This window comes from Microtus oregoni, unplaced genomic scaffold, assembly GCF_018167655.1.
Source record: "Microtus oregoni isolate MIOR12 unplaced genomic scaffold, Mior012 000056F_ref0000123, whole genome shotgun sequence".
Classification (NCBI taxonomy): domain Eukaryota; kingdom Metazoa; phylum Chordata; class Mammalia; order Rodentia; family Cricetidae; genus Microtus; species Microtus oregoni.
In genome coordinates, this window is record NW_024543832.1 from 2,618,184 (window position 1) to 2,639,090 (window position 20,907).

The following is a 20,907-nucleotide window of genomic DNA, read 5'->3' on the forward strand; positions in this document are numbered from 1 at the left end:
AGAATGGGAACTAGGCTTGCACTCCAATGCCCAGGGTCCATTTCTGGATTTATCTTCATCTCTGAATTGTTCTATGCCTCATCGATGAAGGGTGTTCCAACTTGGGACCTCATGTTATTCGTTATTCTTGAGGTCTACAATATTGAAAATTATAGGTAAGTGTCAGGAACTTGGATCTACTTTCTCACAGGTCATCTAAAAATTGTGTAGAGCATAAGTGGGAACATGATATTCCTTGACAAGCATAAATTTAATCTGGCCTTAGGGAGGGGGACCTCAGCAACTTCAACAAGGCATAAATTATCTACACAGAGCCCGACACTTACCGTAGGCCTTTCCATCATCTTCTACACTGGCTGGATCTGCCTGTGCCCCAGATCTATGCTGGGATATATGTCTGCTATTATAAGGTGACCTAAAAATAAGACTCTAGGATTTGGATAACAAAAGGGGGCTTTAGTGTGTAAATTCGTAATAAAATATGTGAATTTAATATAAAAATAAATAAAAAACAACCATCTACCATGAGCAAGTAGGACTCATTACAGAGATGAATTAAAGTTTCTATATATGTAAATTTACAAATGTAATCCATAACACAATCAGACAAAAGCCAAAATCTACATAATCATATCATAGGACTGAAAACTGAGTTTAACAAAATCTAATACCTCGACATGATAAATGCGCTGAGACTCTAGTGACACAAGGAATACACTTCACCATAAAAAATACAATACACTGGAATCTCTCAATAAATATCAACTGAAATTTAAAGAATTTCTGTCCATTTCCACCATAATCAGGAACAATTCAAGGTTATCCACTCTCTATATACCAATTCAAAATAGTACTTGAAATCTTATCTAGAACATTAAGATAACTAAGCAGATAAAGTAGACAAAATTAGCAAGAGAAAAAGTCAAAGTATCTATACTTGTAGATGATATGACTGAATATACAAGTGACCATAAAATAGACTCTGAAAAATCTAACTCCTAATGACATACTACAATATTCCTAGATCAGTGGTTAGCTCAGCCATCATCAGACATATTTTCTCCTTCATAAGATGATCATAAATACAGATGCCCATTGCCAGACAATATGCAGAGAGTGAGACACAATGAAAGAGTCAATCATAAATGAGAACTTTGTAAAACAGGTGACAAATAGAGGTGTAAGAGAACACCAGGGATCTGGGCAGTAATTGTACCTGTCTTTAATTCAAGCAGTTTGGAGTCATAAGCAGGCAGGTAAGCCTGATCTATAGAGCATGTTGCAGGAGTGTTCCAGGACAGCCAAGGTTACACTGAGAAACCATGTCTCAAAACAGAGAGAACACCAGGAAAACAAGGATTGCTAAAAATATCAATAGAAATGTGATGGAGGAAGGTCATTGGCTAATAAAGGCACTGCCCTGGCCCATTTTATTGGTTAGAGGATAGGTGGGAGGAGAAAACAGGACAGAACACTGGGAGGAAGAGGAAGTGAGGTCAGAGACTCCACAGCTCTCTCGGGAGCAGACGCCTGAGAGAGACACCATGCCCAGCTCCCGGCATGAAGCTCCGACCCAGGATGGACTAGGCTAGAATCTTCTCGGTAAGACCGGTTCTCACAGATTATTAGAGATGGGTTGATCGGGATGTGAGAATTAGCCTGTAAGTGCTAGAGCTAAAGGGCCAAGCAGTGCTTATAAGAATACAGTGTCTGTGTAATTATTTGGGGGCATAAGCTAGCCGAGCAGGCGGCTGGGGTGCTGGGGACGCAGCCACACCCGCTTTCATTACTACAGAAATGAACAACTAGTGAATCAGATGGAATACAGGATAGGAGCATGGTTTTAACAGCTACACATTGTACAAGGGCTAAGATCCAGAATTTACATGGCATTTTATAAATTAAATGTCAGAGAAATATAAGTGCCAATCAGCACACAGATAGATGACATGAAAAAAAAAAAAAAGAAAGAAATACAGTTGGCCAATAAATATTTTTAAAAGTGTTCAATATTCATAGACATCATTGTAATTCAAATTAAAATCACTTTGAAATATGAGTTTTCCAAGTAGAAGTGGCTTTTACCAAAAGTCTATCAAATTTTCAGTATCCTGAGTGAAAGCAGTCCGCATTCACAGTTGGTGATGGGAAAAGTTATTTCAACCATTATAGAAATCTGATTGAAGATTTCTCATAAAACTAAAACTAGAACTAACATATGATCCCCATGTCTCTGTTTTAGAAAAATACCCAGAGTTCCTCTTACCTTATGTATTAATATTTACACCCCTATGTTTGTTGTTGCTTTTTTACTTCAGCAAAATATTAAAATTAACCAAGTTTTTCATAAACACACCAGAAAATGATGTGTATGAGTTACATATAATAGGTAAATATTATTCATCTTCAATGAATAATGAAATTAGAACATTTGTAGGAAATGGATGGGTATAAACTGTAAAATATTGGGGAGTGGGAGGTGAGTAGGGAGAGGGAACTGGGATTGGTATTTAAAAATAGATAAAAAACAAACGAGAAAAAGAATATAAAATAGTAACTGAGGTCACATAAACATTGACTATAACCAAAATTGCACATTGTACAAAGAATCTAGACACAGCCAGACACACACACACACACACACACACACACACACACACACACCATAGGTATTATACAAACCCTTCACACACTCAAAATCTCTTGTTCTCATAAATGACCTTAAAAAAGGCATACAAGGATAACACAGTTCCTCCAGAACTTCATGGTGTTATGTCTGTGATCAGTGCTGATCCCTGAATGGGAAGACCAGGGAACTCAGAACTGAGTTTCTCTGCTAGAGTTAAAGGGTCAGTTCTGGACTGGTTTCTATGAGCAGAGGGAGGGCAAATTTGAATTTCTTCTTGCTATATCACCTGTGCTTGGGTTGCAGCAATAAAGGGACCAGTTATTAGTGCAGGCTGTAGAGATTAAATGGAAGAGTTAGGTAATAATAATTGAGTTTATAACATAATGTTGCTTATTATTTGATGACACCTCAATCTTTTACTGTGATTTAGCCATGTCCATAACTGTCTGCTTTATAGTATAATAAAATATTATTTTTAATATTTGAGGAAACCTAATATAAAATTGAATTAATGCTAAACAAATATTTCAAAATCTGAAAACTCCTTTAAAAACTTAGTCCAGAGCCGGGCGGTGGTGGCGCACGCCTTTAATCCCAGCACTCGGGAGGCAGAGGCAGGTGGATCTCTGTGAGTTCGAGACCAACCTGGTCTACAAGAGCTAGTTCCAGGAGAGGCTCCAAAACCACAGAGAAACCCTGTCTCGAAAAAACAAAAAAAACAAAAACAAAAACAAAAACTTAGTCCAGTAAAGTTTTATGAACAAGTGCCTATTCTTGATCCCCATTTGTGATGAATATACTTTAATCGATAAGACTGTCTTCCAGAAGTAGCCTTTACTAATTGGCAAAGTTTATTCAAATTCCTAGTTTACACACTTGTTGGACGAAGTCAGCATTTTGTTGAGTTGTGTTTATTATCCTTAAGCAGAAGCACACTTTATTTTAATATCTTTAATGGAAGCACAGGTTCCATGTCAAGGACTTCCAAGGAGTTTCCTGCCTGGACTGTATGATTCTCTCAGTGTCCTTCCATCCATTCATTCCACTCACAGCTCTTTAGTTTGGGTAATAAGTCACAGAGTGAGGAGCTTGAAATAATAACATTCAACATGAGAAGACAATGATGAATTATAATTTTTATAATATGAATTCATTCTTTATTAAAGAAACCATCTTCATGATGTTTTTGCATCCAGTGTATTGCAAAACAATACACTGTTATTCCTGAGTCCAAAAACCCCCAAGAATACTACCATGGAGTCACATTTCTGAATTCAAAAGCAAGGTTTTATTTATTAAGTGTGGGCTAGCATAGGTACTCAGACTCATAGTCTGACACAGCAGATGGAGGGAGAAGGACCCCTTCTATTTTTGTAATGGGTTTAAAAAGAAAAAAAAACCACAAAGTGGTCACAAGATAACAGTTTCACAATACAAAAATCCTTATCCTATAGCACAATTGGCTAAAGGTGAGGTCAAGGTCAGCTGTTAGTTCCTGATAGCCTATTAATATCTAGTAGCAACAGATCACCTGGTTATGTCATTCAGGCATCTGCTGACCCTGTGCTTACCTCAGGGGCTGCATGGAACATTGCCCAGCTGATAGGGAAATGGGTTGGGCAATGGGATGCAGTCAGCAACTTTATTTAACTTAGGTTTCTCTATAAGCCAATACTTCCCCTAAAGAGGGGTCCTACGTCCTTCAGGCATGCAACACCACTTCTGGGATTTATGACTGAATAGAGTGGCTGTTGGGATTAAAGGTGTGTGCCACCACCACCTGGTCTGTATGACTGACTAGTGCAGTTGTTGGGATCAAAAGTGTGTGCCACCACTGCCAGTCCCGTATGGTTGATTAGTGTGGCTGCTTTGCATTCTGATCTTGAGGCAAGGTTTATTTATTAAAACACAAATAATATTCCATTTTAGCACAAGAGTATCATAATTGAATATATTGCAATTTTATTTTAGTTTTTTTTTAAAACTTATACACTGATTTCTGAAATTGCTGTACTAGTTCACCTTCCTAATGGCACAATGAAATGATTCCTTTTCTTTGTATCCTTAACAGATTTGACATTTTTTGATGAAAATTATCCTGACCATAGTTAAACAAATTAAAAATGCACATCATTTTCTACTTTCTGATGCCTAAATATATTGAACATAGCTTCATGTATGTATTGGCCATTCAGACTTCTTCATCTAAGAGCCAGCTGCAGTTAATTTTTCCACCTGTTGGTTTTATTTCTTTGTCTTTAGGGATTAATGTCTTTGTTTATTATATATGCTAGCTAATAATAGCCACCAAAAATACATTGGGAAAAGATATTTTCCAGTTTTTAGCAAACATGTAAATATTAAAAAGCATTTGTCATCAAGTAAAGCCAAATTCTAAGTAGAGATTTCATCTGAACCCAGGAGGAATGGATAATAATTAGGAAATAATTGACAGCAATTTCTACTAATGTGTGTAAATGGGAATCTTTAATCACAGTTGGTGGAAGGAATGATTAGTGAAATTACTTTGGAAATCAGTGTGATGAACTTCAAATGATTTAAAATTTAAAATAGAAAATATAATAGTTATTCACAATAATTAAGGAATAGAATCTGACTAGATGTCCAATATCCAACTATGCAGATTAGACAACTAATAAATGGACAATATAAATGTAGTAAATATGCATATTGCATTTGCATTTGCCAGCAAAGATAAATGAAATTTTCAGGATTATTTGTAGAGCAGGGAATTATCATTTTTTTTTTTTTGGAGTAGAGTAACCAGGACTCAGAAAGACGTATATGACATCTTACTTACATGGAGTATTATCTTCAAAGTTTAGTAGCTTTATTTTCTTTTCTTATTGAAATTTTAACAAACACTAATCCAAGGTCAAACACCCTCCCCTCCTCCTGTTCCCTCCAACACACTCCCACCCCAACCATATCCAATCCTCAGAAAAGTTTAGGCCCATTTCTTTGTAGAAGATCCAAGGCCCTCCCATTAGTTCTGGTAGACTTGTTTCAGTGGGTGAACCCTTCATGGTCTTTACCTCTTTGCTCATATTCTCATTCCTCCCACTCTTCATCTGGACTTTGGGAGCTCAGTCCAGTTCTCGAATGCAGTTCTCTGCCTCTGTTTCCATCAGTTGTTGGATGAAGATTCTACAGCGATATTTAATTCATCAGTCTGACTACAGGGCAACTCAAGATAGGACCCCCTCTCCTGTATTGCTTAGGGTCTTAGCTGGAGTCATCCTTGTGGATTCCTGAGAATTTCTCTAGAGCCACGTTTCTGCTAGCCCTGTAATGGCTTTCTCAATCAAGATCACTATTTTCTTCCTCTCATCTCTGCACTTCTTCTATCTCAATTATCCAATTTCCTCAAGGTCTCCTCAACCCTTCCCTTCTCCCCTCCTCTTACCCTTACACCTTCACTCCCCTCACCCACATACTCTCAATTTTTTCAGGGTTCAGCTTTTTACTTAGCTTCTCTAGGATCATGAACTCTAGGGTCAATATTTTTCCATATAACATTATTGTTCTTTCAAGGTCTGTGAAGAATTGTGGTGGGATTTTAATGGGGATTGCATTGAATCATTGTATTGCTTTTGGTAGGATTGTCACTTTTATTTTGTGGATCCTACATATGCGAGAGCATGGGAGATTTTTTTCATTTTCTGGTATCTTCTTCAATTTCTTTCTTCAAAGGCTTGAAGTTCTTTTTTAATAGGTTTTTTTTTTTTGCTTTTTTGGTTATTGTTCCCCCAAGAAATAAAAAAGTTATTTGTGGCTATTGTGAAAGGTGATGTTTTTCTTTTTCTTTCTCAGTTCCTTTATCATTTGTATATAGAAAGGACACTGATTTTTTGAGCTGACCTGTATCTTCCACATCACTGAAGGTATTTATCAGTTGTAAGAGTTCTATATATAGATATACATTATCATATCATTTACAAATAATAAAAGTTTGACTTCTTTTCCTTTCTAATTTGAATCCCCTGGATCTCCTTTGTTGTCTTTTTGTTATAGCTAGAACTTCAAGAACTATGTTGAAGAGACATGGAGAGAGTGGACAGCTTTTTCTTGTTCCTGATTTTGTAGAATTGTTTTTGAATTTTTCTCCATTTAATTTCATTTTGGCTGTTAGTTTGATGTATATTGTTTTTATTAAGATAAATATGATTCTTGTATCCATGATCTCTCCAAGACCTTTATCATGAAGTTATGTTGGATATTGTCAAATGCTTTTTCAGCACCTAATGAGATGATTTTGTGGGTTTTTTTTCCAGCGTATTAATATGATGGCTTACAATGATAGTTTTTTTTTATATTGAACCATCCCTGCATCTTTTGGATGAAGCCAACTTGATCATGGTGGATGACTTTTTATTATATGACTTTGGATTCAGTTTGTCAAAGTTTTATTGAGTATTTTACATCCATGTTCGTGAGTGAGATTGGTCTGTAATACTCTTACTTGTTTGAGTCTTTGTGTGGTTTTGTTATCAGTATAAGTGCAGCCTCATAAAAACAGTTTAGCAATGTTCCTTCAGTTTCTATTATATGGAACACTTTGAGGAATATATTTATTAGCTCTTCATGGAAGTTCTATTAGAATCCTGCACTAAAACCATTTTGTTCTGGTGTGTGTGTGTGTGTGTGTGTGTGTGTGTGTGTGTGTGTGTTTGGGAGATTTTTGATAACAGCTTCTATTTCTTTTCAGTTTATAGGTCTATTTTAATTGTTCACCTGGTCTTGATTTAATTTTGGTTATGATATCTATCTAGAAAATTGTCCATTTCTTTTATGTTTTCCAGTTTGTGGAGTACAGGATGTTTTAGTATTACCTAATATCTCAATAAATTTCCTCAAAGTCTGTTGTTATGTCCCCCTTTTTATTTCTTATTTAAATAATTTGGATGTTGTCTCTCTGCCTTTTGATTCGTTTGGATAATGGTTTGTCTATCTTGTTAATTTTCTCCAAGAACCAATTCTTTGCATTGTTTTCTCTATTCTGTTTTGTTGATTACAGCCCTCACTTTGATTATTTCTTGTCTTCTACTCCTACTTTCTGCATCTGCTTCATTTTGCTCTAGAGCTTTCTGGTATGCTGTCAAGTCATAGATGTGAGCTTTCTCTGCTTTCCTTATGTGGGCACTTCGTGCAATGAGCTTTTATTTTAGCACTGCGTTCATAATCTCTCATAGGTCTGGGTATATTGTGCCTTCATTTTGGTTAAATTCTAGGCAGTCTTTGATTTTTTTTTTATTTCTTCCTTGGCCCAGTCGGGATTCAATATCTCATTGTTCAATTTTCATGAGTTTTTAGACTTTCTTAGAGTAGTGTTTTTGTTAAATTGCAACTTTAAACCATGGTAATCTGATAAAATACAACATTTTGTATCTGTGGAATTTGCTTTGTTACAGAGTATGTGATCAGTTTTAGAGAAGTTTCCATGAGGTGCTGAGAAGAAGGTATATTCTCTTCTGTTTGGGTGGAATATTCTATAGATACCTGTTAAGACCATTTGTTTCGTGACATCTATTACTTCTCTTATTTCTCTGTTAAACTCCTGTCTAGTTGTCCTGTTCATTAGTGACAGTGGAGTGGTAAAGTCTCCTAATATTATTCTGTAGGGTTTGATGTGTGATTTAAGCATTACTGATGTTTCTTTTACATTGTGGATGTTTGTATCAGGGACATAGATGTTCAGAATTGAAACTTCATCTTGATAGATTGTTGCTGTTATAAGATGTCCGTCTTCATCTCTTCTGATTCATTTTAGTTTGAAATCTAATTTGTTAAATATTAGGATAGCTCACCTGCTTGATTCTTACATCCACTTGATTGGAAAAACTTCCCCAACCCTTCAGTCTGAGGTAATGTCTGTCTTTGAGTTTGCGGTGTGTTTCTTTATACAACAGAAGGCAGGATTCTGTTTTTGTATCCATTCTCTTACCCTGTGTCTTTTTATAGGTGAACTGAGTCCATTGATATTAAGATATATTAATGACCAGTGGTTGTTAATTCCTCTTATTTTTGGTAGTAATGTTTTTGTGTTTCCTTTTTGCTGGTGGGAGGTTACTCTTGCTTGTGTTTTGTGGGTGCAGTTAGCTTCCTTGGTTTGGGGTTTTCCTTATAGTCCTTTTTGTAGAGCTGGGTTTGTGGATACGTATGTTTATGTCTGATTTTGCCATGGGATATCTTATTTTGTCCATCAATGGTGATTGAAAGCTTTGCTGAGTATAGTAGTCTGGGCTTGCATCTGGGGTCTCTTACTATCTATAGCACATCTGTGCTGGACCTTCTGGCTTTCATGGTTTCCATTGTGAAGTCAGGAGTAATTCTGATAGGTCTCCCTTCATATATTACTTGACCATTTTTCTTTGCAGCTTTTTATATTCTTTCTTTATTCTGTATGTTTTACATTTTGATTATTATATGGCAAGGTTATTATTTTTGATTCAGTCTATTTGGTAATCTGTAAGCTTCATGTACCTTCATAGGAATTTTCTTGTTTATGTTTGTAAAGTTTTCTTCTATGACTTTTTTGAATATATTTTCTGTGTCTTTGAGATAGAGGTCTTCTCCTTCTTCTACCTATATTAATCTTAGATTTGGTTTTTTTCATGGTGTCCCAGATTTTCTGAATCCTTTGTGTTTAGAATTTGTTGAATTTAGTGTTTTCTTTGACCAATGAATCTATTTCCTCTATAGCATCTTCAACCCCTGAGATTCTTTCTTCTATTGATTGTATTTTATTGTATATACTTGCCTCTACAATTTCTGTTTATTTACCCAGATTTTCCATATCGAGAACTCCATCAGTTTTCATTTTCTTTATTGCCACTATTTCAGGCTTCAAGTCTTGAAATGTTTGCTTCACCTGTTTGATTGTTTCTATTAGTTTTCTTGGTTTCCTTTGAGGGATTTATTCATTCCTTCAAAATTTGTCATTTCCTCCATTTCTTAAAGAGAGTTTTTCATTTCCTCTTTCAAGGTCTCCATCATCTTCATAAAGTTATGTTCAAAGTTGTTTTCTCTTTCTTCTTCTGAGTTAAGGTGATTAAGTCTTCCTGTTGCCTGACCACTGGGTTCTTGTGTTACCATGTTGCTTTTTAGGTTGTTGGATGAATTCTTACATCGACTCCTACCTATCTTTTCCTTCAAATGAGGTCAGCAGTGTCTTTGAATCTTGGTCCAATCCTTGCAATGATTATCTGAGTTTTTGGCAATTGTTCTTGGTCTTCTTTGTACTGTCAATGTCTGTCTCTGAGAATCACCGAGGTCTCTCTAAGCCTGCTTTCTTGTTCTTCTCTACTGGTTCACTCTCTTGGTCCTCTCTCTTTGTCCCCTCAGGGTTGTATCAAGCTCTTGGTCCCCTCAGTATTGTAGCAAGCTGTTTTCAGAGTTCCACTGATATTGCAAGAGGTAAGTGTGTGTGTGGGGGGGGGTGAGGTGGGGCTAGTAGTTTGCCGGGTCTGTTGGATAGAGGTTGGTATTGAGGTAGATGACCTTCAGTAAACTTTCCTGATGGCTGGCTAGAGCAGCTGAGGCAGCTGTGGGAGAAGCCCAGTATTTTGTCTCATTATGGAGGTCCTAGAGAGTGGGGGGAGTCCCACCATGTGGCTGGTCACTAACCTCGTGGACCCCTTAGTACTATAGCAAGCTGTGTTTCAGAGTTTCACCAAGGTTTCAGGAGGATAGGTGAGTTTGGTGGGGGGATAATACCATTTTTTTTATGAAATTCCTTCCCCTTGTGTTTCTGTGACCAAGATAGGAACATTTCCTCCACAGGGGTGACATTATTTGTTTTGCTTATATGAGAAATGTTGTTCCACCAGAGAGGTCAAGACTGTAATAAGTAAGGTTTAATCAGCATAATACAAACATGTTTGGAACTCATTTCCATCCCCATTACAACAAGGTAGAGAGGAGTTGTATCTCCTCTGTGGGGTAAACTTTTAAAGACATAACTACAAAGAGAATCTTTGAATATGTTTTGGCACAGGTATAAGGATTTTGCTCCCTTCCATTTTGCTAAGTCAGCTTTTTCCTTGTTCTTAGACAAGGCCATTGTTATTGAGTTAGGCCATCTTTATCCGCCTATACCAGGTGGCTGGCTGGGCTGAGCTAAGTGACCTTGTGCTCAGAATCTCCTGGGTGGGAGAGAAGAAGGCTACTATCTTCCTGGGAAAACATCTGCTAGGAAATTTCTTCTTGCCCCTTTGAGAATAAGGGGTGAGGGTCCCACAAGAGTGTCTTTCAAACATTTTAAAAAGTAAAAAAAAAAAAAAAAAAACTTTTGAGACATCACATATACTAGAGATAATAAATGTAAAGAATATCTCTAAGATTCCAAGAAATGGGGACATTGCTCAGAAACCAGTGACAAACACCAAGACATTCCCATACTGCTCCTGTAGTTTGTAAAGTGATGTTATCTGTTGGTTGTGCTATGGGGATTGTAAGCAGATTTTAACTGTGCACATGGCAGACCTCGTAAGTATTGCAGTTATGTCTAGATTGTATTTACTGTACATCAGTTTTCATTCTGAACCTATTTTTAATCATACAAGCACAAATAGTAGAAATCTGTGGAGGACCAAGGGCCCTTCCTGCTATGAAGTGATCTTTTCTGTCCTCATACATCATGATACACAATGTGGCTGTGTTCCCTGAGCAGGTGGATCTGAAACAATGCTTACCTCAGAATCTAAATAATAAAGCTGGGCTTTCTAAATGTCTGAACTCCTGAGCTTTAAATGCAGGTACTTTTGTAAGTCAATAACAATCAGGAAGTCACTGAACAATATAGGTAAGCTGAGAAGATGAGTGGTTTATCTCCTCTGAATTACCCATGAAGGACCACACATTTTTGTATGAATTTGAAGAAGGAAGCTTGTTTTATTATAAGTCATTTTACAACAAAATCTTGTCTTCTACTTGGAATGAAATAATAAGAATATGAGAAAAACACTGAGTTATTCTTCATTTAAAGAATAATGGAGGAAAAATTTAATAATATCACACGATTCTTATGGCTAATACACACAAGAGAACCAGCTACTCAGACAGAAACATTTCTCAGCTCCTATAGACCCAAGATTTACACATTCTACACAAGCCTCCATCCTTGAATTTGTCTCAACTTCCAGGGTACATTTTGAACAATTTAAACAGAGGAAATAGACTTCAAGTTTAATCACCTGGACAGATTTGAGATATACACAGCAAAGATGCTGTGAAAATATGTGCCTGTCATGTTTGTGCTGGCCTTCCCTGTCATTAACCTGTCCCTTTAAGAGAAAATCTCTGCCCACTCCTTAGGGCCTATGCAAGTTGTTCTCTTCCCTTTTCTATGTGCCCACTGTTCTTCTGAAGACTCAGCTATGTGCCTCTCTCCCCCCTCTACTACTCTCCCGGGTATTTTGCACCATAAATCATAATGTTGGTGGGTAACTTGTCCAGGCTTTCTCTATGTTCCCTCATGCCTGGAGGTAAATAGGCTGTGGCACATGAGGATCCTGGACCCAGACCAGACCCAGCCCACTTTCCAACTCCCTGTCCACTGCATAGCTTAGCATAACATGGGTTACAATCGGTAAGATTCCCTCCTCCAGGTCAGTTTTGCTGACATTCACCTCTGACAGTTTCCTAAGGCTGAGGACTGAGGTCTCATTTCTCATCTCTGACTCTTATACCTTGGGATTCTCAGCCCTGATCCCCACTTCCTGTGCCAATGGGCCTTGAATAGGTGTGGCCCCTATCAATCAACCCTTGCTCTGTCTCAAGAATGCTTGAGATAAGTTAGCCATTGTGTCTCGATTATTTAATTTTATTATATTTTTTCTCTCCCCCTCTTCCTCAGCTTTCTAATTCCTGTCAGTGAACAGGCAGATGGAAAAGTTTCTTTATATCCATTATGTTAAACTCTTCCCTGCCAGGCCCCCTTTCACTGCAACTAAGCTTGTCTGAATTGAATACTTCTGCCTGTAAATGCTCTGTTTTGCTGCCCTGTTCAAAATCTTTCTCCCATCCTGTCTCTTCAACCACTGTGCAGCACCGCCCAGTCCAGAGGGTGGGTCTCTCTTCCCACCCAACTGTGGCTGGCAGCATTGGAGAAGTTGCCTGTCTACTTCATGTATAAAAAAAAATATGTCAACTGTGTGGCCACACGGATGTGTTTTTATGCATCCTATATGTCTCTCTTCTTATTTCTGTTGAAAATTCCAGTGGTTTCTCCATTCTTTGCACAACCTAACCACTACCATCTTAACTAAAGGCAACTGTTTGACTGCCTCCATTTTAGGTGTCATCTCAATTAAGGACAGGTCATTGCCATCTTTGCTAAGAGCAACCACCACCTTTTTGTTTGAGGTTAAGACAGGGAAGAGTCACAGACTTGTGAGCTTCTGCCCTAGCCAAAAGGTGCCAGCAGCAGGCTGCCCCCTAGCTACATGGCATGCTATTAGCTACCTTTAAGTCGTTAGCTATATTTTTTTTCTATGTATAAGAGACCTTTCTTTTATTGAGACAATAGAGAACAGTTGGGTAGTATGGGAGATACTCGTGGAAACGTAGAGACATTCAGAGGCAAGATAATCATTTAAGAAAGTGATGATGATGATGACCTGGATATTAATCATACAAGGAACTAATAACAAGAAGTCTAAATAAAAGCTATTGGCATATGCAAAACTCAGGGATTTTACATACATACATACATGCATACCCACGTGTGTGGGTATGTATGTATGTAAATTTTTTGAAAAAGTTTCTCTGAATTACTTTGGTGACTGTCCTGAAACTATCTCTTTTTGACTAGACTTGCCTTAAACTTAAAGAGATCCACCTGCCTCTGCCTCCCAAGTTCTTGGATTAAAGGCCTGCAACACTACCATCTGGCTATTTCTCTTTTTTTTTCCATTTTTTTATTGAGAAAAGGAGAAAAAAAAACAAGTTTCCACCTCCTCCCAGCCTCCCATTTCCCTCCCCCTTCTCCCACCCTTCTCCCCCTCCTCCCACCCTTCTCCCCCTCCCCCCATTCCTCTCCCTCTCCCTCTCCAGTCCAAAGAGCAGTCAGGGTTCCCTTCCCTGTGGTAAGTCCTAGGTCCTCCCCTCTCCGTCCATTTCTAGGAAGGTGAACATCCAAACTGGCTAGGCTCCCACAAAGCCAGCACATTACGTAGGTTCAAAACCCCGTGCCATTGTCCTTGGGTTCTCATCAGCCCTCATTGTTCGCCATGCTCAGAGAGTCCAGATTTATCCCATGCTTTTTCAGTCACAGTCCAGCTGGCCTTGGTGAGCTCCCAATAGATCAGCTCCACTGTCTCAGTGGGTGGGTGCACCCCTCGTGGTCCTGACTTCTTTGCTCATGTTCTCCCTCCTTCTGCTCCTCATTGGGATCTTGGGAGCTCAGTCCAGTGCTCCAGTGTGGGTCTTTGTCTTTATCTCCATCCATCACCAGATGAAGGTTCTATGATGATACGCAAGATATTCGTCAGTATTGCTGACGAATAGGATAGGGTCATTACAGAGCTACAGTGATGAAAACAGTGTGGTACTGGCATAAAAACAGAGAAGTCGACCAATGGAATCGTATAGAAGACCCAGATTTTAACCCACAAACCTATGAACACCTCATTTTTGATAAAGGAGCCAACAGTATACAATGGAAGAAAGAAAGCATCTTCAACAAATGGTGCTGGCATAACTGGATGTCAACCTGTAGAAGAATGAAAATAGACCCATATCTATCACCATGCACAAAACTCAAGTCCAAATGGATTAAAGACCTTACTATCAGTCAGAACACGTTAGCTATATTTTTAAAAATTACATTCATGTTCCAGACCAGCCTGATCTACAAAGCTAGTTCCAGTTCAGCTTCCAAAACTACAAAGAAATCCTGTCTCAAAACAGCAACAACCACAAAAAAAATTATGCCTACTCTCTTGCATATGGTGTCCTTGCATGATAGTACACCTTGACAGGGCCCTATGAGCTGTCCTTGGCATACAGAGACCCACCTCTGCAGTAATCTGCTCTCTCCCATATGCAACAACTCTACTTTCCCATTCACTGGTGACATTGATTCTTAATGGTTTACGCAGTGCCAGTGAAGAGTGTTCATTTTATCTTCTTCCAGACTAAGAAAGTAATAAGTCTCAAATATTTTAAACTGGTATGTACTCTTACATGATGATTAATATACCATTAAATATATTAGAAACTATTGCATATGTGGTTCAACACTGCTTTAAAATCTATATCATGATAAAAATTTAATGTTACGAAGATCTTTTTTTCAGAATAACAAAAGTTGTTCTTCATTGTCAGTTTTACTGTTAAGCTTTTATTGCAAACAATTGTTCTTCTTTGTCCTTCACAAGCATAAATCTCACCTGTTGAGTTAAAAACAGTACTGTCAAGCTGGAGGACTCTGGGTAAAACATTCTTTCACAACCTCTCAGCTTGCATACATCTCTCCAGACATATCCTATGCTGTAATCATGACATATTTACCCAATAGATAGTCCTCAGATTCTCAGAGATCTGGGAAACATGGCATTTAAAACTTTAATTAATAAAAGGATTTTCATGACACGGAGAGAGGATGACTCCTGGCAGCCACCTCTCTCCTCCAAAGAAGACAGAAAACAGATGGGCCATTAACAAAGTAATTTACTTCAAGTGAAAGTGCTAACCACTTGGAAATACTACCTTTCATCTAAACTGCTGAAGATATCCAGACACACTCATATATGTATATATAAATATAAGTATATATGTGAGTATATGAGTGTGTGTACATGTATACACACACACACATATTTACTAATATAGACTTACATTCTTTTCCTGTTTATGAGGCAGAACATTTCTTAGATAAGGACCTAGTCCAGGTGGAGAAAACCTGGGTTAGACCGCAAGATGCTGAAGTCCAAATCCTCATTTTTTCTGAGAACATATTCTTTCCTGGAACCTGTCCAGACACTGTGGATATAACATTAAGGCCCAGTCTCTAGATTTAAAGCTAGAATCCCAACATGAGACATTTTTACCACTTTGTAACAAAATTGAATTATAGTTTTGATGAGGATAGATGTGGTTGGAAATTTAAAATCTCCTACATTAGGAGTCTTTGCATTTTCTTACAAATAAAACCTATTAGTATTTGATTTGGGGTGTCTTTCTGTGAATGTGTTGCTTTTGTTGGATAATGAATAAAGCTCCTTGAGCCTATGGCAGGCAGCATATAGCCAGGCTGGAAGACATATATAGAGAGAGTAGGAAAAGTCATGGAGAAACAATGTAACTGCCAAAAGGAGGCAAATGCCATGTAGCTGCAAAGAAGCAAGAGGTAACAAACCATGAGCCTCACAGTAAAATATAAAATAACAGAAATGGGTTAGTTTAAGATATAAGAGTTAGAAAGAAAGACACCTAAGCTATTGAGCAAAATTATTATAATTAATATAGATTCTATGTGATTGAGTCTGAGCAGTGAAAAAATGACTGAGTGGTCTCTGCTTTCAAATATATGTTATTTCAGCAGGTTGTAGGTATGCATTTCTTGTTTGTTTGCTTTTTTATAATTCTGTTCTGTTTTATTAATTTGTTCTCTACAGAGAAAAAGAAAGGTTGTGGAGCTGAATTGTAGAGAGATTGGGGGTAGAAAAGATTAAGGAGTAGCTGGGAAGGGAAACAATGATCAGAATATGTTCTCTGATATTTTTCAAAAAAAATAAAATAAATAAATAAACCTTAATGAAATAAACAAGAGAATTAAACACTGTGCAATTAGTAGATCTTGGTTAATACTGAAGTCTTATGGAATTTTGTTTGTTTTTCTTGTAATAAAGAAAGCAGATACCTTTATTATACTGCAATAAAATAGTTGGAGCCAGGCAGTGATAGATAACCAAAGCTTGATTTGAAAACTTCCCTCCTTTTCTGTAATATGGAAAACTAAAACCATCTCTGCTGTTGGATGTCTCTTATGTTGTGAGTATGTTTTATTACCATTGGTTAATAAAGAACCTGATTTGTCTAATATCCAGGCAGATCAGAGACAGGCAGGAAATCCATGCCGAGCCACAGGAGAAAAGAAAGCAAAAACAGGGAGATGCCAGTAACCACAAGTGAAGCAAGCTGGGAGGTTACAAGTCAGGAACGTTGTGGTAAATTATAGAATAATAGAAATGGGTTTATTTAAGTTGTAAGAATGAGTCAATGATAAACCTCAGCTAATAAGCCAAACAATTACAATTAATGCTAAGAGTTGAAATAATTATCTTATAAGTAACTATGGGTAGTAGTAGTCAGGAGAGAAACCTGTTCAGAGGGACCATATAGAACAGAGAACAGTTTCCAGCTACATTTGTTGCCCAAACTACATGGGACTCTCGAGTTTCCACATAAGACCTGAGAAAGCTTTAAAAACTTTCCTGCTCAGAAAATGATTATATGTATACAATAAGGAGAGGTTTCCAAAATCTCGGTTACTAATGTTTCTTTTCATTTAAAGGGTGCTGATTATGAATGAATAATGGTCATAATTAATCTCTTTCTAAAGAAAAATGGGTGATATATATATATATATATCATATGTGTGTGTTATTTATATATAGTATTGCTATTTATTTTGATTTATTGATAAAAATTTAAAGTCAATTTTCTTATATATTATGTGTATCCTTCTACTCTTGCTTAACACTAATTATGTTTACGCATATCTTTTGAAAGTATAATATATAGTTATAAAATACAAATTAAAAGTCATCTATAATTACCAAACTTATGGTCATGTTAGGTTTTCTAGATATACAAAGTTACATTTCAGATAGATAGGTATTCTTCAAACACTGCAAAGACCTACAGAATAATACATTGAAATGTTTTAAAAATTTTTAGTTTCTTAGAGAGAAACTTCTGCTCCTGGCAGCAACAATTATTTCAAGAGGATATGGACATTGAAGAAACTTCTTGTGGAGTTTATTTTCAATTTGTCAAGTTTAGTCATTTATGCAAGAAACTACTTTTGCCTGGTTGTTTGACAATATATGTATTAACTGAATATTGAGGACCCACAGGAAAAATGACTAGTGAAGTTGCCAAAACAAGATGGAACAGTCCATCAGCATTCCTGCTTCATGCAAGATTCTGCCAGAAATTTGGCAGGGCACAGAAGAAAGCAACTGTTAAAATTTGCCAAAATAGTCAGGAGAGTCCTTCAGATGTCCTGATACACGGAGAAATTTGTAGGGGCCCATGTATGACTCAGGTTCCATCTGGAGTCCATTCTAACTTATAAGTCATTCAAGTTCAAGTTGCCTGCTCTGGTTTTTCCAATAACCTTGAGGGCTGTGGAAGACTTCTGATTATGATCTTGAGAAAAGAAAACTCTATCTAGGAGAAAGTACACTGATGACAACAAACCTCAGGAACATCAAGCGAGAAATTGAGGTTGCTACAGAGCAGCATATACACTTTGAAGAGGAGGCTGCTCGCTCAAGGACAAGAATGATCTTGAGGTTAAATACTGAATGACCTCTGTGCTGTGCTTTGTTCTGCTTGTGCGTATAAGCAAGGTCTGTAATATACCCTAAGCTGTTTGGCTGTTTGGGCATAATTAAACATTTTTTTTTATTTTATCTCAATTCTATCTTTTATTTTCTCTCTCTGTTCCTTTCATCTGACAATTCTTCAGTCTTAACAACCTCCAATCCAGGAACCCTAGCTGGCTTTGTAGGAGCATGCTTCTACAGGTGGTGCCCAGTCAAGGGGCCCCTGGGGAGGGCAACTTTTGTAAGGTCACAGCATGTTAAATGAGTGCTTGAAAAAGTGGAGGTGCCATACATCAATTTTTGGAATATTAAGAGCAGTTGTGTGGTATAAATAAAAATAAATAGCAGTTATGTGATGTAAATAAAAATGTTAGCTGCACAACGAGAATAAAACAAGTAAGAAGTAGCTAAAAAATAAGTGTAATATAAATAAGAAATAGCTTGCATAAGAAGTAACTTAAATATAAGTGTAAAATGTAATTATGTGCCAAGGAAAGAGCAAACAGTTTTTTTGTGCGTTTACTTAGAGATATTTTAAAGGTCAGGTGTACTAAGGAAGGACAATAGCATTTGTTTCAGTTTTTGAAAGGTGTAAAGGATGTGTGCCTGTGGTTCCCTGCAGAAGGGACTATCATTCTAGAGAATTAAAAAGGTGTGAGTCCATCAGCACTCTTTGTCTTGGTCTGTTTTTTTTTTTATGAAATCACTGCTTTGCCTATTTCATCTAGCTTTTTATTGGCTAAATCTTCCATCTTAATTTAATCCATCTTTATTAATCTGTATATCGCCATGTGACAGTGGCTTACCTGCAAAGTTTTAGTGTCTGTCTTCAGTGGGGCTACATCTCATCTCCTTGATTCTGCCTCCTTTCCCCCAGCATTCTGTTTAGTTTTCTCCACCTACGTCTGTTTCCCTATAGTTTAAATACTGAAGTCTCACTTGGAGAAAATGTTTGGGAAAGATTAGGAGGTGTGATCTTGTAGGAGGTGTATCATTTTGAAACATTAGATTATACTATAGACTCATGCTATTTCAGAGATTTACTGCTTCCTGTTTGCAGATTGAACTTGGGACCCTCAACTGCTCTGTCAGCCACCAAGCCTTGACTCAGTCATAATCCACTTTAATATTATGAAGCTGTAAGCATAACAAATGTGTTCATTTGATATTGCCTTTATCATGTTGTATTATCATAGCAATAAAATAATTACCAAGACAAATATCTTTAGTATTTTGCACAATATGGTGAAGATTTCTGAGGATCTAAGAGAAATGAACTTTCTCTGCCAGTGATGAGATTTTACCTCAAGGACCCAATGTGATCTATGGCAGATTCACATAACAATGGCAAATTGTATGTTTTTGATTTTCTAGGTAGTTGGATTTCACTTCTCATCAAGGTTTCTTGACAGGATCTGTTTATACAAATTTCTATTATGAACCAAGATGAAAGTCATGGAGTAATAAACTGAATTAACTAACAGCACATCTCAGTCTCATTTGAACCTGTGTGCACCATCCTTAAGTAAAAGAGAGAAAATTCCAAATATGCTAGAATTTTTTTATCTAATTATCATGGTGCCATCTTTCTTTAGGTTTCCCTCAAACATTGTTGGATCTATAATAAAAAAATATGGCCTAACCGATGCCTAAAATATAAAAATACTCAGAAATGTCCATGTACTTTCTTCTGATGAAATTTCAATGACTAATGTAGGTTACTTCGTGTCCACATAGTTGTCAGTTTACACTTTGTTCATGGGAGACTTGCCTCATATGGTAAAATAGCACAAAGAGAACATATAATGTGTTGAGGACATTGGATCCCTTCAGAACTTACATGTGGAGAGAATTCCAGAGAAAGTGTAAAAGAAATGCAGGTAAATCTAATCATGTCTGCATAAATTCCTGGGATGAACCTGTAATCTGTGTCTTTTGCACCCCCTGGTGGCCCTGCGTGGCTTAACAGTGAGGTTTATGTCTGAGTTAACAGTGAAGTCCCATCACTGTGTATCTACCACAGTAATAAGTGGCTGTGTCCTCAGATCTCACACTGCTCATTTGCAGGTACAGAGTGTTCTTGGCATTCTCTCTGGAGATGGTGAATCGATCCTTGACAGATGGTGCATATCTTATAGTACTGCTGTCTGATTTAATATCTCCAACCCACTCCAGCCCCTTCCCTGGAGCTTGGCGAACCCAATGCATCCAGTAGTTACTGAAAGTGAATCCAGAGACTACACAGGAGAGTCTCAGGGATCCCCCAGATTTTACCAGGCCTCCTCCAGATTCCACAAGCTTCACCTCAGACTGGACACCTACAAACACAGAGAGTGTTGTTAGTAAATTGCCACAGAAGCTTTATCTTTTATATATCGTGTTCATGTTCACTAGCACACTCAGTATCTCTCCTTCATAAATTACCTTTAAAAAAAGCAACAAGAAAAACCCCAATCATCACCAAATCCATTGTGTTTTTGTCCGTGCTGATCACTGAAGAGGAAGACCTGGGCATCCAGAACTGATTCCTTTGTCGGAGCTTCAGGGTCTGTGTTTATCTGGTTTTCATGAGAACAGCTGGGCCTTATTTGCATGCCTTCCTGCTATATAAGCTCTGTTGTTGGAGCTAAGAGTTAGCATGTTCTAACATGTTCTGGGGAAGTCCAACAGTAAAGATAATGTTAGGAATTTTTTGTATCA

General features: G+C 37.4%; 1 gene segment (V, D, J or C); it reads right to left on the reverse strand.

Moving 5' to 3' along the window:
* Positions 1–20,193: 20,193 nt before the first annotated feature.
* On the reverse strand, positions 20,194–20,677 carry LOC121438527. The segment is given in 2 exon segments: positions 20,194–20,525; positions 20,632–20,677. Coding segments are annotated over 2 exon segments (378 nt in total).
* Between the last annotated feature and the right edge of the window lie 230 nt (positions 20,678–20,907).